General features: G+C 40.1%; 1 protein-coding gene across 1 annotated transcript in view; it reads left to right on the forward strand.

Moving 5' to 3' along the window:
* The first annotated feature begins 799 nt into the window (after nucleotides 1-799).
* The window catches only part of BCHE (butyrylcholinesterase), an 87811-nt gene continuing 66248 nt past the window's right edge, over nucleotides 800-22362 (forward strand). The window contains exon 1 of the mRNA XM_072996161.2: nucleotides 800-21466. Coding sequence (XP_072852262.2) covers nucleotides 21457-21466 — 10 coding nt within the window. The 5' untranslated portion in view covers nucleotides 800-21456. The remainder of the gene's footprint in view (nucleotides 21467-22362) is intronic.

Below are 22362 nucleotides of genomic sequence, written 5' to 3' on the forward strand. Positions count from 1 at the left end.
TCTCTCCCCCCTTATCACAACAATACATCCACAACAAAAACACACTGATCACCATCATCACCCTATCTTCTGAAAAGGACAACAGCTGTTCCCACAGCTATAAATATGCAACCACTCAACAAACAGCAACAGACCATGGACAGAGTTCCTACTCCTGTTCCTCTGAAGATGCTGGCCACAGAGGCTGGCAAAATGTCAGGAAGAGCAACCTTTAGAACACAGCCAAAGAGCCTGAAAAACCCACAACAACCACCACTCAGAACAGTTTTTAAAAAGCAGAAAGCCGCACCTTACCTTATCAGGCAGTCCCAAGCCTCCTCCAGTTGCACACTCTCTAACTGCTGGGGTGAAAAAGCTACAAAGAAGCACCCTCTTTGCCACCAACAGTTACCAATTTGAATTTCCCACCTTTTCCCCCTGCCTTTTTGTGTTCATAACTGGAAGCTCCGGTGGCAAGTCGAAGCCAAATTTTGTGGCCGGAGCTTGTCGTAACTTGAAATGGTCGTAAGTAGGGACATTCATAAGTCGAGACACCACTGTAATGTATGACACCATCGCCTGAATGGTGGCAACCTAAATGTCCACATTCCAACCACTTGCCATCTTCATTTTGTTTGTTTCTTGCTTTGCATAGAAAACATGACAGAAACAAAAACTATCCAAACTAATTTGCTTTTTGCCCCTGAGGTACATTCTTGGGCAGGGAAATCGCCCTAGAGGGAGACCACAGCTGAGATAAAAGGACATCTGCAAGCGGGATCTGAAGGCCTTAGGAATGGACCTCAACAGATAGGAAACCCTGACATCTGAGCATTCAGCCTGGAGGCAGGCGTTGCATCACTGCCTCTCCCATTTTGAAGAGACCCTTGTCCAGCAGGCCGAGGCAAAGAGGAAGTCACAAAAGCAGCAAAATCAGGGAGCTGGACAGGGGACAGATTGGATTTGTCTTCAGTGTGGAAGGGATTGTCACTCTCGAATCGGCTTCCTCAGCCACACTAGACGCTGTTCCAAGTCTTCCATACAGAGCACGTTGCCATAGTCTTTTGAGACTGAAGGATGCCTAACTAACACATTCTTGTCTGAGTACATAAGATGTACCGGGACAAAGAACAATATCTCTGTTCTTTTGAAAGTTATTTGAAATGTTATACGTTACAATTTAATTTTACTGCTAATTGAATTCCTTTAGAAATGTTACTCCAGAGTAACTAGTTGCATATGACATCCCCATGTGTAACTAAGCATTGCCAAGCTCTGGGTACATACACCTAGCCTCAGTTGCAAAAGAGAGATTAAGCTGTTAGGCCCACACACACTGGTGACACAGGAAGGCTCTGTAATAAAATGTGAACTACAGATTGTGATTGTTTTTTAATACAGTACTGTGATACACTAGGGCAAATACTGTTTCTTGGAACATTTCTCTATTAACCTCTTTCTATGCTGAGAATTAGTCGTTTATTACCATTTGATCTTCCATTTGTATTTTTAACCACATATTCATCTATGATACGCGCTTCCCCCCCCGAGTCCATATAATAATCTTTCATGGTGGATTTTAATCACCAGGCTTTTAAAATTGTAAATAATTCCCCCCCTCCCGGATTACGCCCTCCATTGTAGCCTCTCTTAAAGAATACAAACAAGTTAGCCACCCAGGTTCTATTTTCCTCGTGAAAACTTTGCAGGTTTAGGGCCAATTGTACTGCAATCTTCTAGGAGCGATGGCTCTCCCCTTAATTATTTCTTTGAGCCATGAGAAATATATCTCTTCGGTTGATAGTTAAGATCCATTTTCTGGTAGAGGCATCTAAATACCATGTTCACTAACCCTTGTAGACTTAAAAAAGTTATTATGTTGGGTAATGGAAAATTTGAGAACACAAGTTGGATGAGAAAATGGAAAATTTGAGAGCTCCAGTTGGATGAGAAAATAGCTCGAGGACATCAGATGCTGCTATATTGTTAAAGCTGAGCAAATTATCAGCTTGGTCTGTACCTTGATTGAGCAGTAGGCTCATTGGTCTGGGCTGTCCAGAAGTACAGGAGGAAATCAACATAAGACAAAGCGCTTCATACGTTTTTACTGTTTTTGTTGTTGCTACTGCTGGCGTTTTTCTTGCTGTGCCACTTATTTCTCAGCATTGCTGGTGTTTAGGGGCAAACCAGATCATCAAGCCTAAAAATTGGGAATCAGATCCAAAACAATTGCAGGTACAATTACTGTACGTGTTTGCAAAGTCACTGATTTCAGGATTTCAGGAAACAAATTCAGAGCGACTGAGAATTGTTTTAAATTAAGAACCAGAGATTTCGAATCAACTCCAGTTGTTCAAATTAGTACAGGGAGGAAGAGAAACCATCTTGCTCCCATATTATTTTAAGTTCTTGCTTTCATGTTTAGTAATTTGCACTTTTTGCATTCTCTGCATTTTTCATATTACTTCTTGATGGAATCCCAACTGGACCTGAATGAAAAGGTGAAGCTGCTGCTCTATCATCATTTGGCTTCCAATTTTCCCATAGTTTTACTCCCCCATGAAAGAACTCCCCATTTTGTTTCCCCATCCTCAATGCTCTTTAGCTATATTTTAAAGATTACCTCAGCACTGCAAGGTGTCAAAGTGTGCTGTATTTTCTTTTTCTTTATATTTCACATGTTGTCATCCCTCTGCAGGAATTGTTGGCTGCCAGAACATTCCGATCTGAAGAGGTTCTATGAGGGGGAAAGCCTTCTGAAGTCTTTCTCTAGTGTTCAACTGAAATGTGGGAGAGCTTGGAGTGGAGGGGGGTCACTCCTGGTTTCCACAAAGATGAAAGACAAGATACATACAGTAGACACACTTTTTCTGAGATATCTCATAAGTAGACACAAGAATCCATACCCTTACACCTGAGGATTTCTTTTTTTAAAAAAAATTCCTTCTTTGACACGCTTTTAATAGGGAAGGTTTTTTTTTTCTGTCTAATTGACTGAGAATGGTTGAAGTGTTTGTGGGGAGAAATTTTTGCCACTAGCACCAATTAAGGAGAACTAACAGGCTTATGTTCCTTCTGTCTTTCTTTGAGCAAATTTTGTGTGGTGTCATGCATTGTCCAGTAAGGTTGGGTCAGAGCTTCTTCAACCAAAAACAGGTCAGGTCAGACTTTGGACCTTCTGAGTTTAAGGAGGCCAAAGCTCCACATGGCAATGGATGATGGGGTGGTCAGGGACTTAAGTAAAAATGACCCTGGGGCTGAGTCAGAGAAGACAGGATAGCATTCTATCTATGCAAGCACCACAAGCCTAACTTTAGGTTCCAATTGAAGCCCAGACAAGGGCTACTGAATAGATATACCCCCCCCTCAGAAGTATGAGAGGAGACTGACCTTCCAGGGGAGATCCACAGCCAAACTGTGTTATGGAATTCTTCTCTCAGCTGCCCAATCACCAAACACCAGATGGGTCTCCAGCAGCCCCCACCATGACAATGCCTTTAGTTGAGACTGCAAACCATAGTAAGCAATGTATCTCGAGGGTCCTTTTCCTGCTTGCAAAATCTTGTGAGTTATGCAAAAGTGTATAAAAATATATTCACCAGAAGACACACACACATGGAAATGTATAGAATTCTTGTGGTGTTATGTAAGGGGGAAACCATTTTCAGCCTTTGTGAGCTGCCACTCAGAGGACCACCCTGGGACCCCAGTTCTGGAGACTGCTGCTGGTGGCCTTCTATTCTGCCTGCACCATAGGTTTCATGATCCAGATCTACATTGCCCATTCAAATGGGATCTTCATGAAGAATCAGAAACACAAAGATGTTGTCATGGATCCAGGCAAGAATGGGGTTGATGCGTCACCAAAACAAACATGAAGGAGTTGGCCCCAACTTGGGCACGGAGTGGGTCAGGAGGCTTGTGCTCATTCCTCTTGTATATCCAGATTTCATGCTCAGTAGAGCATGAAATCTGTTGGTACTTGGAACAAAAAATAGCAAAGGATATCCAAGAAAATACTCAGCATTTAAAATAAGAATAAAATCAACCTTGAAGGCTTTGTTTCCTTCTGTATTCTCAGCCCCCAATTTGGATTTTTTTCCCATGGAGATCTATCTAACCAGGTAAACATAGGGACATAGTTTCACCCTGGTATTCAGTTTGTTCAGCGACGCTGGATTGAATTCTGTTCATTTAGACTAAATTATATGAGATCCAGAATGAAGCAGAGTGTTCAGATTCAATTCTGGAACATAATGAAGCAAATTTGCTGAATGATTTATGTTTAAAGCACAGATCAACTGGGATGGAGGCAAATAGCTTTCTTTCTTTCTTTCTTTCTTTCTTTCTTTCTTTCTTTCTTTCTTTCTTTCTTTCTTTCTTTCTTTCTTTCTTTCTTTCTTTCTTTTCTTCTCCCTTGCTTTCTCTTTTAAAGCAAACTTTAAAATCCTCGTCTCTGAAACTAGCTGTCTAAAACTTGACAAGAGTACTCCTTTCCTTGGAGGTCTATCATTCTTCCAAATCTCATGCACATCAGTAAAGAAATAAAAACGATATTGCCATTTTAGTTTTCCATCACAAGTCAGTGGAGGGCTTACATATCAGCTCAGATGCAGGGCACAGATTGAATTGGATGAGACACAAATCACTCTGTACCCAATTAAGAGACATTATAAAGCCCTCAACTGGCTTCCAAATCAGATCAAAGGACCTGTGCATAGAACTAATTCAGTGTGCAAGTGCAACAGCAGGGCCTAGTGGTATCTATCCAGGTATCACGTATCAGCCAGGGAAGCCCTAGCTTTTTAATCATTTCCCAGTGATTTGCTTATAAGAAAATGAAAACTGCTTTGAATTAATTCAGTTATAGGGCCCCAGTTTACTCATGATTGCTTGAGAGACCCAAATCCTAAAGCTGGACAAGTAGAAAATGCTATTATTTCCCCTCTTTTTAAGGTAGTTTGTCTTCATAGCAATGTAGGCCTGGATTTAATAAGCTTTTTCTATCTTAAATGTATCAGGGATCCAGAAACCTGGAGGTTAGATGTAGCCAGTTGTTTACTGTGCATTGGGGCCTGGACGTATCTGGAACTCAGCGATTAGCCTGAGGCAGCTGGCTAGAATGGAAAAACTGCAATAAGTTAAACAATTCACCGTGGGGGAAAATGTGCAAAACAAAGAGGGCGGACGCCCAAGTTTCTTTTTCTAGGTTATATCATAATGAAACAAAACACAAGGTACGATTCAAATGAGGAAAATATATTCTGCTTCTTTAGGCTATCTGTTATGTCTTGGACTGTCTTTTGGAATGGAAAAGCAGAAAGAAATGGGACTCCAAAGGGATTTTCAAAAATAATTAATAACATATTCTCTTTTGCTTGGTATTGGGAAAGACTCTGTGCTATTCAGCGAAATGCACCTATAGAGATTATAGTATCTGAATGAACTTGTATATGCCAATATGGCTGACAATTGTCAGAATGGTTGAATACTGTATTTTCCCATGTATAAGATGCCCCCCACTTTTCTAACCCAAAATTAAGAAATCTAAATGGGACTTAGCAAATGGATGGGAAAGCAGAGATGAAAGCCCTGCAGGATCACTTTGATCCCTGCTTTCCTCTCCAGTTATTTTTGTTCTCTCCTCAGGTTACTTCTGTGTATAAGACGACCTTCCATTTTTAGTCTAAAGATTTTAGACAAAAATATAGTCTTATACATGGAAAAATACGGTAATATTGATTGCTTCTTTGAAAAATGTGGATCAAATTAAAATCCTCCCATCCAACCTGTTGTCATCTGAGTCTGATCCTTCTTCAGCCCCATCCAGGGTAGCCAATGATTAGAGCTGATGGGAGATGTACTCCAATCGCAAACTAGTAAGTCCCTCAACCTTTTCCAAGTTGCAATTGAGTCCTTTTTTACATATCTATTTATATGTTTTGTATATACAGTACATGTACATAGAACTACTGATCAAATCAATGAATACCGTTCAAGCTATCCAGTAGAGTAGTTTTGCAAACAGTGTTCAACGTTTATTCCCAAATGTTTTCGGGAAACTTATTTGTTCTGCTACATGGTAGAAAGTGACAAACAATGGCAGTAACACTCAAGCTTACTCTTACTTTGACAAAACTGGGGACGTGAGAGCTATGTTAAATGTATTACTGAGTATTTTATGATTTGAAATCTCTGTGATAAAATAATCCTCATTACTAACCTATAAATACTTCATAATCCAAGACAAATCAAAGATATTCAGGTAAAAGGACTGGAAAATAAGCTTTGTCCTATGTTCTTGAGTTAGTGGGGTATTTTATTTCATTTTATTAACTCTATTTTGATATGGCAGAAGTAGGGTGAAGATCTCTGTTTGGCAGTTCTGCAAAAGCCTACAGGCAAAAGGAAGATATATTTCTCCTGACCAGCAAATGTTTTCATCTGCAGACTGGCCAGAGTCATAAAATCCATGAAATGTTGCCCTCACCCACCTCCCACACATATCTCAATTTTCCCCCAAGGAGGAAAATTTAATTGTGCATGGTATATTCACCCAAACACAAGGACAACAGAAATACTTGGACACTGAACAAAACTGAATGTATGACTAAAGTTCTTGTTTGTTTGTTTGTTTCCTGAATAAAGCTATATTTTCAGAAAGAATACTTGTAATAAACTAGAAGCATATAGTACCTGTTCACACTGGATTAGGTATAAAAAACTTGTAGAAATTCCGAAATAAATTTAGACACACATTTCTCTCTATATCCAGAAAATATGTGAAATGAATAGTAGCTGAGGACTAGAAATTGTAAAATATCTGTTTTGCCAAAGACCCAGTCTGGTGTGGTGGATAGTGTGTCAGACTAGGACATCTGGATTATCACTACATGAGCGTTCAGTGATGTTATTGTGCAGCAGAGCAAATCAACACTATTTAAAAAACATTCTAAAATTTGTGGTGTCCACCCAAAAAACTTATAATTTTGAAACTGCACTTTTGATCAGCACCACATTTGGCAAAAATATAGCAGTCTCCTCTTGCCCTGTGCCAAATTTGGGGACATTGGGACAAATGGGTTTTGAGTAAAAAAAATTAAAAAGTAAAACAGTTTTATACCTCTTGCAGAAACAAGCAACCAACCACACATGTCCCCAAATTTAAAACAGAATAAAGAAATTGAAAATACCATTGCCCTCCTAACCCTGGAATAAAGACACGAGACAAGAATTATGGATTAAAAACACGGGCCACACTTTATTAAGCACAATCAATATTGCCATGCTTTGGCAAAGGTGTGGAATCAGGTTAAAGTGCAGAGATCTCAAAGCATCCCTTAAGCAACAAATGGGTGAGTCCCTGGCCCCATGTTTTCCCTGTCTTAAAGATAGTGAGAACCCATCTGGGCACAATTTGACCACCCCTGGACCTCAAGCCAGCTTCTCCTTGTTGACTGTTGGTCCGGTTGTGGTCCCAGTACATCTTTCTCTCCAAGCACTGTAATCACATGATCTGTAGCACTGGGAGGTCTGATGGGCTACAGCTTACCTGAGTTTGCAATGGGACTCACCAGAAAACCTGTTAAATACGCACTACCTGTCACAGCATAGGGACTAGCCCTGCTAAGTTCCAAGCCCACCATCGAGCTGATCAAGCTCAGCAAGCAGGCCCCCCTTAATCTCTCCAAGAAGACATGTGAATGCCCTAACTAGTGTCATGACTCTAAGGTTGTTTATAATGTAAACGACTGCCTGATTGTCACACCTAAACTGCACAACCGAGTTTGACTACCCTTCTGCCTATAGCCACAGAGCGCCAACAATTGGGAAGAATTCCAGGAATGTTAAGCCCTTGCTGATACCACTCTGATGCCAATCTTCTGGCCAAGTGCCAGTGCACCATCTTCTCCTGAAATAAATCTCTCTTGGCTTCCCTGGCTGAGAGGCATGGCTGTGCCTTACCACGCTGTGGAACCTGTCTCACCAGCCACTGAGCTTCCAAAGCAGATTTTCTTTCCTGCAGCTGCTGCCACACAGGCCAAGGTTTCTCATCTGATGAAAGACTGAGGTGGAGACACTTGTGGAACTGGCTTTTTCCTTGCAAGTTGTTTTCCTTTTTTGTTACCCTGGCCTTTGCGTGATGCCATTATGATCTAGCACTTAAAACCAGTCAAAGCACTAAGCAACTCACCAGCTTCGATGCCAAGTCAGAGAATAATCCTCCACTACCCGACTGTAGAAAAGACGGGTACCAGCTTATATTCCCAGATGTGACCTGTGACACAGCGATACACCTCTATCCTAGGAGTAAGAAGCACTTATTTAAATCAATTATTATTAATTGTTGTAATTAAGTTACTTTTTTTAAAAAAACCAAACTACACCTTCAATGAACTGGCCTCCGTAAGTAATTTTCTGTAATTAACTTCTTAAGTCAAATTAATACTAGTAAATAGATCAATGCACTTAATTAATTTGTATTAAACAATTTCTACCTCAAATAACAATTTAAATAATTATAGTTAATTAATCAGTTTCTAATTCAATCTAAAAGGGCAACAGAGTCATAAACAATAATAGTAAAAATATTAAAACAGTGAAAAAAGCCACAGGAACCACAAAAGAAAAAAGAAAAACTAATGGTAAGCTGGAGGCAGAAGCGATACATAAAATTACTTGATTAGGGGCAAACTAGTGAAAGGTTTGGGAAAACATTTTCATTTGCCTCCTAAAACCCTGAAGGGATGGAGCCAATCTCACCCCTGGTGGGAGGAAGTTCCAAAGTGAAGCAGCCACCACAGAGAAATCCCAATTTTGAGTCACCAATTTCCAGACCACCCTTGAGGGTGACTACTTGGAGCCTCCCAGTATAAGAAGTGTGCGTGGGATGGGTAGATGTTTTGAGGGGGAGCTGCTCGGCCAGATAGCAATGTCCTGTACTGTTAAGGGCTTTAAAAAACATTCAGGCTACCTTTTGCTGTGTTAAGTTTGGCATCCTTTTTTTCTCCTGCCATGATATTGTCCTGACACTTTGCTGCAATGTTGTACTGTTCCCCGACATTTTGGATCATGCATACAGAAGTACAATATTTTACATTTTTAAACAGGAAGTGTTTGCTTGTTTTTGCAGAATTTAATTTACATTTCTGCTTGGCCTTAGAAACTTATTGGAGGATGGCACTACCAAAACCATCACTTAAATATCTGATATAACTTGAAAGCTCTGTTAGGCTCATCATAAGCCAGATGCATCTTGACAGGACATAACAACAACATCAACCCTAAAAGTAGTTTCCTATTTCAAAAACATTTCTTTCTCTCTCTTCCACCTTTCTCTCTGTTGCAAAACACCATTTAAAACCCAGTCACCTCATCTGGGAAGACCAAGTTAAGCACCATGCCTTTAAAAATAACCCAAGTTGTTAACTCCAGAAAAGGCACTCAGAAAACATTTGATGCTAATATCCTTATTCTGCCTGCCTTTATTTTCAGTTTGTGAAGATGAACCCATATACACTTTCCAGTCTGTCTTTACTATTCTACTCTATTTCTCTTATCACCAAAGAACTTTGCTTTCTCCTTCTTTAACATAAGCAGAGACAACATTAATTATCAACCTGACAGTGTTAATGTCCATCAGCTTTAAGCCAATGTGTCAACATGCAGCTTTTAAGTTCTTGCAGAGCCTGGAAGAGTCTGGACATCCTTATTGCAAACAGACTAAATCCAATACTTCTCACCTCCTCCTAATCCTTGATGCCATTTGGAATTCTATAGCACTATGTGGTATGAATTATGCAGCAACAATTTGATATACCAGTTCTGTGCATCTCAGTCTGGGCAGACACAGATGTCCACGTGGGCGCATGATGCTGAAAGGCAGTTAAGAAGTGCAAAATGGATTTTGTCACACCAGTCGGAGAAGTACCTGAGCTTTAGGCGGAAAGATATATCCCTGATCTCTTTCTTCTGACCTCCAGTTTGAAGAAACAGATGAACACAGATAGTCTATTAGGAGACAGTTTGGTATCCCACAACATCACAGAAATAGGCAGAATGGTGGTGGACAGAGTAGTAGGCTTCCTTATAGACATGGGGCATCTTTAAACCAGGGGTGGGAGATTTCAGTAGACCTGTGGGTTAAGCCCTCTGAAAGCTAAAGTCCTACCCAAAATGAGAAGGAAGGAAGGAAGGGGGAAAACGAACCATCACAAGATTGACTTATTTGTCAAGGCATTTTCCTGCTTATTTTTCTGATGTACTGACATTGGCAGTCACCAATGGGTTTCAATTAGAGATGGTCATGAATTGGAAAATGGGTGGTTCTTTATAGCTCATAGTTCATGGCTATTGATGAACCACCATGTAGCACCCCCACCCCCCAAAATTAAATGTTTCACAGTCCATTTTTCCAGTTTATGGTTGGGGGAACTTCCGTGCTCCTGCCCTCAACCTCCTCTTCTGCCTGCCCACCCACTTCCCATTGCCGTCATCTCTCTACTTGCTCCTGTTGTCACCACCACCATGACCACCACCTCCTCCTCTTCCATTGCCACCATCCTTAGAGAAAGTGGGCGCAGCTTCCTTTCGAGGAGCCGGCTGCTGTCTCTGCACATTCACCCATCTATCAGCTGGGCGATGGGCACATGCATAGAAGCAGCAGGCACAGCTCTTGAAAGGATGGCAGTAGTAGTGGAAGAAGTGGCAGTGGCAGTGGCAGGAGCATGTAGGGAGACAATGGGGCAATAGGAGGGGTGGTGGCTGGCATCCATTTTTCCAAAGCAAAGCAAAGTGCTTAAGGGAACAAGGTTTGGTGCTTCATTTTGCTTCAGCAAAAAAGGGATCCCTGAACTGGGTCACAGGCTGAAACATAAGCCAGCCCAGTTCATCTGGGTTTTTTGGTTCATGCCCTTCTCTAGCTACAATTAATCACATTTAAAAATATTATTTTGCTGCTTGATTCTTTCTTTATTTAACAGAATCCTAACGGGTGTTTGGGTAAGGGTTATGTAACTTACCTTCGCTAATTGCAGATGATTGACAACGGTGTTGGGGTGCATCTTAGTTACACAATCAGAGGTGTGACCCACAACTGAGACACATGCTCAGCACCTCGTTACCTAGCCAACATTACCCATGGCAGGAACACCAATAGAATTATGGTTATAGTTGTAGTCTTGCTGCCAGTTGCACTCTATAGAAGGTGTCTCTTGAAGAAATATGGCTCTCAGAAAGCAGCTTCCTTTTTTGTACAAGGAGCCTCGTGGTGCGGTGGTTAAACTGCACTACTGCAGTTTAAGACTACTCAAGACCTGAGTTCGACCCCCGGGCTCAGATAGCTGGCTCTAGGTTGACTCAGGCTTCTATCCTTCCAAAGAGGTTTGAACAGATCTGTTAATTTCATTCCCTTCTGTATTCAGATTTTCAAAATAGTAGGTTGTTTCAGTTAAACCCAGGAAGTCTGTGAATTCTGGTAAATTTTTATTCAAAAGGAACCAATGAACCTCTTAGCTGTCTCAACTCTGTTTGATAGATATATCTGTTGCCAGCACGGAGACTCTTCTATGCTTGCAGGGAGAGGGGCAATGTGTGGCCTGCATAATTACCTTGTAAACCACCCAGAGAGAGCTTTAAGCACTATGGAGTGGTATATAAGCAGCACACTTTGCTTTTTTGCTTTTGTACATTAACAAGAATTAGTAAAGGCCCAAGACGGACATTCAGGCTTAGAGCCATGCCCTAGTCAAGGTAAGTGAACTGGAGGGGTTTGTAGATATGGAGTTGTGGATTCCCAGAATTCTGCCTGGGGAAATTCTTGGGAAATTCTGAGATCTAGATTCTAAAAATCCAAACAAACACAATGCAAGATCAGCACATCCCTAATAATAATTGGTACATTCCTAATTATGAAGCATCCATGGCACGGAAGCATAGCTGTCCTTACATATTACCATGACAACAGATTATCATTGTGACAATATTTTGCACAACATTGCTGGATGATGGATCCTAAACCAAAGTTTTCCTGCCATATAATGGAGTGTGTATAGCTAGTCACCCACCTCCAGATTATGTTTGAAAATTCTGATTTTATTTCATATTCACCCTGAACCAGGACTTCTTTTTTTTGTCACGTGTCATAGAGCCCAAGTGAGATAACAAGAAATAGAGAAAGTGATATCTAGACTAAACAAAGGGGCCATATTTGCCCACTAAGACACCACTGTAATAACTCATGTGGTCCCAGCAGACAATACCATGAGGTGTTTAGTAGCATGTAGGAATTGTCACATTATCCTAGAAATTTTGCCTGGGGTGTTTATAATGAAACCTTTATGCACCCAACATTGGTATAGTGATTGTCTGACAGAACTACAGATTTTCTACTGGGAAGCAGGATTGGGTGAGAACTGCATTTTAAAAACAACGCTTTACACTTTACACTTAACAAACATTCATGAAGGCAGCATAAACAATTTGAGTTTTTAAGCAATTAAATGTGGGAGAAAAGAACATTGACAGAGTTTTTCATCCCTTTGAGCTGTTCAAAATTCTAGATTTGAATCCCTATATACTGAATCATCTTTGTTCTGCTGAACGTGAGCTTCCTCTGGTTTTTTTTTTTTTTTAAAATATGGTCATCATCCTTAATAGCAACCTAGCAGACAGGCAAATACAACATAGTCTTCTCCATGCTGGCAACAAATGTATCTATTGAACAGAGCTGAGACAGCTACGAAATTCATTGGTTCCTTTTGAATAAGAATTTACCAGAATTCACAGACTTCTTAGGCTTAACCAAAACAATGTAGTATTTTGAAATTCTGAATACAGAAGGGAATGAAATTGACAGATCTGTTCAACCTTCCTATGACGTTGCCTCCATTTTCCTATGATATTACTATGTTGGAGAACTGTGATGATGGCTCAGAAAGTTTGTGCATTTTAGAAGTGCACAGCCAAGAGCAAAACAATACATATATTTATGAGGATTACAAAGTAAATATACAAAACAACTACATACTATATGCAAACACAATTTCATTCATTTGCCATCTTTCCCTGATATTTTTATTAACCCATAACTTATAGTTTTACTAATGAAGAAAAAAATTACAACAACCTATAATTAGATTAATAAAGAGAAAATTATACCTGTGTATGATTGTACCAATATGAAAAAGAAATATCTCCATAGTTATATAGTTTAAAATCTTTCCATTTGCCAAACGAGCACATAAAGATAGTGATCTTAATACTGAGCATTATTTTAGAGTAAATGGATATTCTTCTCAGTTTATTATGACTTACTGGGGGAAAGACTTACTGGGGAAGCAGAAGCTGAAAATGTTAAACAGCTCACTGGCCCTAAGAATTTAGCCAAAAATATTCTGTCAACTTTTCTACCTAAGAATGGAATTATGGTACAGTTTTTCCTCATTTAGGTATTACAATTATTTGGCAAGAAGACCAAAAAGATGACAGACTGGTTCGAAGCCCATTTGGAGGAATTGATGCCAGCCATCAAGGATAAGAGTAGATCTCTAGCAGCATACAAAGCCTGTCGTACTAAGTACAACTTGCAAGCTCTCTGAGCTGCTCGTAGCAAAGTCCAACAGGCTGCCAGGAGGTTACAATGACTATTGGCTTCAGCTCTGCTCTCAGATACAAATAACAGTGGACACAGGTAACATCAAGGGAATGTATGATGGTATCAAGCAGGCTTTAGGTCTAATACAGAAAAAATCTGCTCCCTTGAAGTCTGCTACAGGTGTGATCATCCAGGACTGAGCACAGCAGATGGAACACTGGGTGCAGCACTACTCTAAGCTATATTATTGATTGATTGATTGATTGATTGATTGATTGATTGATTGATTGATTGATTGATTGATTGATTGATTGATTGATTGATTGATTGATTGATTGATTGATTGATTGATTGATTTGATTTGATTTGATTTGATTTGATTTGATTTGTATCCCGCCCATCTGGTCTATGCGACCATTCCAGAGAGAATGTAGTAACCGAAAAGGCATTAAATAACACTGAGTGCCTGCCTGTCTTGGAAGAGTTGGACAGCCAACCAACTTTAGCAGAAATAAAAGTGGCCTTGGATTCCCTCACCTCTGGCAAGGCATGTGGTAAGGATAACATCCCTGTTGAATTGCTGAAGTGCTGTAAAGAGACCATCACCACCAAACTGTAGGAAGTCTTTTGTCTTTACTGGAGGGAAGGTGGAGTACCACAGGACATGAAGGATGCAAACATTGTCACATTGTACAAGAACAAAGGAGACAGGGGCGACTGCAATTACTACCGTGGCATCTTTCTTCTCAGTGTTGTAGGGAAGCTGCTTGCCCATGTTGTGCTGAAGAGACTCCACGTGCTGACATGGTATTCTCCCTCAGACAATTGCAGGAGAAATGTAGGGAACAACAACAGCCACAAAGACCTTTGATGTGGTTAGCAGGGATGGCCTTTTAAAAATAATTCCCAAGGTTGGATGTCCACCATGGGTCCTTAACATCAGGTCCTTTCATGAGGAAATGAAGGGCACTGTAGTTTTTGATGGCTCAACATCAGATCCCTTTGACATCAGATGCAGCGTGAAACAGGGCTGTGTCCTAGCACCAACCCTGTTTGGGATCTTTTTGCTGTCATGCTGAAGCATGACTTTGAAACTGCAGCAGAAGGTGTCTATCTCTGGACTAGATCAGATGGAAAGCTCTTTAATCTATCTAGATTGAGAGCGAAGACCAAAGTCCAGCTGAAATGCATGCGGACTTCCTCTTTGCCTATGATGCAGCCATTGTTGCCCACTCTGCTGAAGACCTCCAACAACACATGAATTGTTTTAGGACTAACAATCAGCCTGGAGAAAACACAAGTCATGGGCCATGGCATGGACTCACCTCCCTCTATTACCATCTCCATGCAAGAATTGGAGGTTTTTCATGACTTTGTGTATCAACCATCTCTGACACTCTTTCCCTAGATGTCAAGCTGGATAAAAGCATTGGCAAAGCAGCTACCATGTTCTCTGGACTCACAGAGAGTATGGCTTAACAAGAAGATGATGGCTATACCAAGATCCAGATCTATAGAGCCTGTGTCCTGAGCAGTCTCTAAAACAAGATCTAGAGAATCTCCAGTAAGACAAGAGCCACCACAGGACTGTTATGTATTATAATGATTACTATGTAGTAATTCCATCTTGTCAATGGAATCTATTAAAGAATTGACAAGTGAAAAGAGGAACAGTAAAATATCATCAAACCTTCAACTACAACATAGATCTCTATATGTTGACCGAAACGTCCCACTGAATTCACTGGGGTATATTGCAGAAAATGTGTTTAAGGTCAATCCATTATAGAAAAATTTACAATGCAATCAAAAGCAGTTGAAAGGAATTTGTCCATATGAAAGTGCATATGGAACTGCAGTTTGGAGGGTGTTTTGTATTCCATTTTCATTAATTGATTCAATCTGTCTGTATCTGCATAAACCTCTGGAAGAAAAATGTTTGTTTGCAGGCACCGTATATAAAAGCATATTCCATCTGGCTATTTTTTTTAATCCTACGCACATTTTGTACTCGTCAATTATACATTTTTAAAAAGAAAAAGAGTTTCTCAATCATGCAGAGAAACCTTTTAATTTAATCAAAACTTTATTTTTTACGTGTAAAGCATTTCACATTGAGTAGTGACTTCCAAATTTCGAAGTTTTCTAAAATGAGTACACTTGTCTTTTTGTAAATTTTGAAATATGCATACATGGTAACAGTACTACAATAGTTTTCTTCCCACGAAGTTTTAATTGTTGAGCTTGAAGTACACTGGCTCATCTATTCACTCATAAAAGGCATATCAATATCAACCTACTAGGATGGATGCCCTTCACAAGCAATAGAGTTAGTTCTCTTGTTGGTTTCCTCAATGTCATCACAAGTTTTACTTGGACTTTACTGTATCTACAGGATTACTTTACGCTGCAGTTCTTTACCAACATACCTCCAAATAAGCCCTGCTGAACGTACTTTGGAGCTTTAGACTTCTGAAGTCTAAAGTGTGATTTCTTACTTGCAGTTGCAGTAAGCTTAAATTTCACCATTCTCAGCACAACTGGGCTCAAAGGGATAAGTAATAATCACAACAATAATTGCAACTTAGTCCCAACTGAGGGTTCCAATCTCCCTTTCCAAGCATTTAAATTTACTACTTTATTCAGGTAAAATGTTATCTGCAGCATCATTTGCATTCATGGGAGCATGGAAGTGTTAAACTGTTCACTGGAGAGTTTTTAAACGCACTAAAGATGCATTGAGAGCAGCAAACAAAATATACTTAAAGACTCAGCTAGAGGCAAAAAGTGTTTAATCGCAAACTTTTCACTAGTTCACAGCATTGGCATCATTTCCTACAAACTAGACTCTTTAAGAAAAAATGCAGATGGGGTAAACTTGGTAAGTTCTGTGTAAACCTAATTAAGCACTTCTCACCTTTATCAATTAAGGTTTCAATGGCAGACACAGAATTATGTCTCTCAAGAGAATGAGAGATAAGGTTTTACCTATGTTGCAATCCCAAAATGGTGTTGTTCCAAAATAACAGAATGACAGGCATTGTGTTAACTAGGGCTGGTTACAGGGATCACATAACCCCCCAGTGTTGTGGCAGCTTCACTGGCTTCTGATCCGTTTCTGGGCACAGTTCAAAGTGGTGGTTTGAACCTATAAAGCCCTAAATGGCTTGGGTCCAAGCTATCCCAAGGACTGTGTCTCCCTTTATGAGCCTGACTGGATGTTAGGATAGTAAGCCTTTGTCTTGGTTCTTCTTTTTTTTTTTTTGAGATAGTCACGATAATTCATCGTTCATGATTCAAGGGCAGCCATGGATTATGAATCATCATGAATCACCAGTTTTCTGGTTCATGCCCATCTCTAGTTAAGACCATCAGGATGATTCTCTTGGTCTCACCGCATTCACAGGTGTGTTTGGTGGTGGCACCCGAGGGCTTTCTCTGTTACTGTCCCCAGACTCTGGAATTCCCTCTCACAGGATGCCAGCCTGGTTCCATCTTTGTTGTCCTTCCACAAGCAGACAAAAAACAGGCAGGCTCAGTGACTGGCTGTCTGAGAGAGCTTTTTAAATGGATCATTGTACCTGTTGCTTTTAAGTGTATTTTTAGTACTTGGTTTATTTAAATATAATACTTGTTTAATTCTTTTAAAATATTTGTATACTTAGTTTTTAGCTTTTAAATATTGTCTTCTAATAATGTAAACCACCTTGGGCCCTTTTTAAGGAGAAAGATGGGGTAAAAATATTTTAAATAAATAAATAATAAAACACATCTTATAAAACACAATAATAAAAATATTTAGACTGTATTTATTTTTTATTTTTATTTATTATTAGACTTTTACCCCACCCCTCTAGACAATGTCTACTCGGGGTGGCTTACATAGATAAAAAAACAATGATATGACAATATAAAATCATCTAAAACAGTTTTAACACTTATTTCTATTCAGCATATAACCAAGATGGCATAACACGAAGGCTTTCACGGCCGGGATCCGATTGTTGTAGGTTTTTCAGGCTGTTTGGCTGTGTTCTGTAGGTTTTTCTTCCTAACGTTTCACCAGTCTCTGTGGCCATCATCTTCAGAGGACAGGAACACAGAGAGAGTTCTAACTCCTGTCCTCTGAAGATGTCAGCCACAGAGATTGGTGAAACTTTAGGAGGAAAAACCTCCAGAACATGGCCAAACAGCCCGAAAAATCTACAACCACCATCTTCACACTGTTCAGAATACTGTAGCCAAATTCATCAATGTTACATATATTTGGATCTTGCTGTATTTTTAGTGGACATTTATAGGTTGGGATTTTAGGAATCTGTAATATTAGTTGTGTCTGTAATTGCAGATTTCTAATTTTACATCATCTGATATGATTTTAACTGCATATTTCAGTCTGAATCTTAGCCACTACAGTAGTGTGATATGCTAGTCAAATTAATGATATCAATTTTAATAATATTCTGTGACCTATTATAATATAGCAATATGCAACATGTAGAGTTCTTAAATAAACACATTCTGAGGAGAGGAGACTGAGGTGTACAGGTGCATACCAGTCTGAGAGAGGAAAAGGTGAACAGCTCCTTGGCAGAATCCCAGACAGAAATATAACTGAAGATTTGTAGCTAGATTTAGCTGAAAGGGTGGTGTTTCAACATCAAGGCACAATTAAAATGGCCAAAAGCCTTCCTACTTATGATGGGCTGCTGTCAAGGCCCCTTTTAACTTTTAAACAGTGCAAAACTATTCAAGCCAATGCCAGAAGAATGGTAAAGAATGGTAAAGTCTGTAGAATTTCAGCTTCAATAAAACCAAAAACTAAAGCAAAACAAAATACTGAGGCAACTCCCCCCGCCATCCCCCCAAAATATGTTTCTCAGTGTCTTTGCTCGACATCTAGTTTGGCAACATGTTCTGAACTTATATGTGTAAGTATTAGAGATGGGAACGTTCATATTTGTATACAAATATGAATACCCCCGCACAGTTGTATGGAATGAGTGTCTGGCCCCCTGGGGTGGGCCATCCACTGACCCATCCTCCGCCAGCGCTGGCTCTGCTCTCCTTCCAATCACTCAAGCGCTCATGATCGACTATCCACTTCTGGCAGGAGGAGGATAGATGAGTCTCCCTGCCAGGTTGACGAGTGGCTAGCTGATTGGGAGGTCTGGAGTAATTGGAAGGGAGAGCGAGGCTGGTGCTGGTGGCCAATGGGTGAATAGACAGTCCGGCCCCAGGGGACCGGACCCTTGTTACATCCACCTGTGTGGGGGCGTTCATATTTGTATATGAATACAAACTCCCCCACCTCTAGTAAGTATTATAGAAGAATGCCTTACATCTTCAGTGCCTGATGCTCGTAATAGCTTCAAACATTTCCTTCCTTCCTTGTCCCCTCCCCCCCCCATGATTCAACAGAGATATTGCTGGTTAATGTAAAAGGGCAAATAAAATGGTTTAAATGAGGAAAAGAAAAAAAATACTCTCTCTACATAAATTTATATAAAATGTCTATACACAATATACACATATATAGAGCACAATATACACATATATAGAGCACATACATTTGGGTTTCTGCACCACAGTCTTTGTCTGCATGCATTAAAGGTGTCAACCAAAACCCAGAAAAGGATCTCACTCATCAATGTGTTTGGGAAACTTTGCTTCTCTCCTTCTTCCTCACCTAACTTCGTATGCATGTTTTTTGCAGTGTTCTGTTGCTGAGCCCAGGAGAAGGAGGAGGTGAGATAGAAGAGTGGAGGGGTATAGATGGAAAGTCCAGCTGTGTAAGAAGAAGGGAGAGGTGGGTCTCTGTATGGCAGCTTCTGTCTCCACTCAGTATGAATTCTTACTTCCCCAGGTAGTTGCAGTTAAGCCATAATTTGGAACTTGTGAATGTGTGTGCATACACACTCAGGAAGGAAGTGGTGTGTGTCTGTGTGTGTCTGTGTTTGTCTGTGAGAGAGAGGGAGAGAGAGAGAGAGAATCTCATTGAAGGACCCTGTGATTCTGAATTAGCAGCTGGACTACTGCATAGGAAAGCTCAGTGAACTGAATGCAGAGCAGGGACCAGAGGTTTGATTCCCCTTTGTGCCTCATATGGGAAAAATCAACCTATGTAGCCTTGGGCAAGCTGCACCATCCCAGAGTGCCACAGAAGAAGGAATGTAAATCACTTCTGAGTCCCCTATACGAAAAACAAAAAACAAACAAACAAACCCTGAAAATAATCACCATCATTCAGAACTGGCTTGACCACACATGATGTTGTTGCTATATTCTTCTTTTAATTCTTCTTAAATATTTGCATAATATTTTGTATTCAGTCATATTAGTGCTCAGTTATGGTTGACACCTCTCTCTCTTTTTTTCCAGACCGACTGTTCACCTTCAACAGTGACATGACAGTCAAGTGAGCATGGTCCTCTCCATGGTAGAGCTGGCAGTGCCTACTGATGGCTCAGCAAAAACTCTTCTGCTACCTAAGACAGGAAGCAAAGCACTGTCCTCCATCACATTGTGATGGTGACACACACTCATCTCCACCTCTTCCTCCTCAGAGGAGAAAGAGAACAACAAAGGGCAATGAAGATGGTGATGATGATGCTTCCAGAAGGAGGAGAGAAAAAAAAAAAAACAGCCTCTCTGAAGAAGGAAGACAACATTGTCTGTGTTAGCCCCTCAACCCCACCCGCCAGAAAGATAATGTAGGTGGCAATGGTGCCCAATCTCTAATAAGAGAAGGATCCAGCAGTTCAACTCTATCAGGGATGTTCAACTATCTGCACCCACAGTGTGTGGTTCTGAGGTTTTTCAGAACCAGAGCCTCTGGAAAAATTGGTTTGAAAAAACAGTTGTCATTACAGCAGATATAATTTTCCTTATTATATGTCTCAAAGGGCCTGGCTCAGAATACTCCCTGAATCAGGCAGTGATGAAGTAGCTGCCCTGGACGGCTGCATCGAGCAGTGGCAGTTTGCTGAGGCGGCAGGTACCCACTTCCTGAGGCAACTGCCTCAGTGAGGCTAATGGCAGGGCCAGCTCTGAACTATTGAATGTAATAAGCCTGAGCTTTTGTTATTGTTCCTGTGTTCATTTTCTGATCTTATCAATACTATTAACTTTCCCTGTAAATGGGAGGGGAAGAATGAGCTATTTTTAAAAAGTTAGATAGTGAAAAGGAAACAAGGCTTATCTGTTGATTTGCTTTCCTCACCCCCTATGTTATATGGGTAGGTAAGATTAAATAGGTCCTGATTTGGTTCACATAAAGTAGTAGGACACTGGCCAAAGTCTTGTTCCTTGGGACCACAGTCTCATCTTTTCTTTTGCCTTTTAAAAATCATTTGTTTATCTTGGAAAAAAAAGTAAAAATCAGGAAAAAGAGGGAAAAGAATAATGTTGTAGAAGGAAGGAAGGAAAGAAGGGTGTTCAAAGTATATCCCATCACTTAAAACAACCCAATCCATATGATATATGGGCAATGCAAAAGGCAAAGTTTTTAAAATTTCCACCTGTTTGATGCTTCCACTTGCTCGATATTTTTAAGGAGACTGGCTTTTATACACACAAAAACTGGCCTCCTTCCATTTCATCCCGTCTGAGAAATTACTAGAAGTTGGAATGCTTTAATTCTCTTATTGCATTCACTCCAAAGCTTTTTCAGTCCCTTTTTTCCCCTCAGATGTCAGATATAAAGACCGCCTGCCTTCAGATCAAGTTGCTGTTGCCAAGTCTCGCGAGCTTTGTCTTAAACAGTTGATGATAATGTCAGTACAGTTCAATTTGGAAGCTTGAAAGAAGCAGCTGGACATTGCATTTTGCTGAAGTATCAAAGGGCTTGGCTCTTTTTTTAAAAAAAAATTGACGGCTGTAATATGAACTGGGGTAAGAGATTCTATATTTACGTTGATCTCTATCAGCATACATTATTGTTAAGCTCGCTCTGTGTGGGAATTGCCCTCGCTGCTAAAGTGTGCTACACTGTCCATTTGTGGCTCTGCTGGGAATACCAAGTCTATTCTGTAAAGGGACTTGATAGAACAAATATGCAGGCATGTGTATTGAACCGTAGTATTATTCAACGGATTCTAGGCTAAGTAAATTAAACTGAACTTTTTTTTTAAAAAAAGAATCATTTATTAATTCAGCCATCTTCTGAATTTAAATAAAGATTACATAGCTTTGTGTGCAGATTTCTTGGTTGGCTAAAGCTTCATGAGGAGAGGAAACAGTCATTGAAATGAATTGTGTTGCCTCACTGAATGAAAATGCTGAAATACGTTCTGCTCACCTTTCGTGGGTTAAGACTAATGGAAGTAAGCTTTGAAAAAAGAGACAGAAAAGGAAATGCAAATGTCTCTAACAAATGTATCTCCATTTGGGTGACAGCCTAAAGGAATCTTCTGACCTGTTTTATTCTGGAAGTAGTGAGTTTATTTGCTTCAATCTGTTTTATGTTACCCAAAGTCTGTTCAAGTACCAAATCAAATATTTTATTCCAAGCAGCTCCCGTTTAACTTTGTGTTGAAAGCTTTTTGATAGTATTAAAAGGAGACTCAAACCACTTGCTGAAAGCTTTGCTCCACGGTGTAGAAATGTTGGACTTTATGCATGATTTAATCGCAAGTCGTGATGGGCTGATGGAAAATTAAAGTCAACCAGGAGCCGTTAACATGGATAACTCTGATGTGTGCGCTATTATGAGGGAGACTGGCTCCAAGCCAGCATGTTGTTCCACAAACCTGCATCACATTAAAATGATTAGGACAGAAGGGTAGGTA

Source organism: Pogona vitticeps, chromosome 3 (assembly GCF_051106095.1).
Source record: "Pogona vitticeps strain Pit_001003342236 chromosome 3, PviZW2.1, whole genome shotgun sequence".
In the NCBI taxonomy this organism is placed as follows: domain Eukaryota; kingdom Metazoa; phylum Chordata; class Lepidosauria; order Squamata; family Agamidae; genus Pogona; species Pogona vitticeps.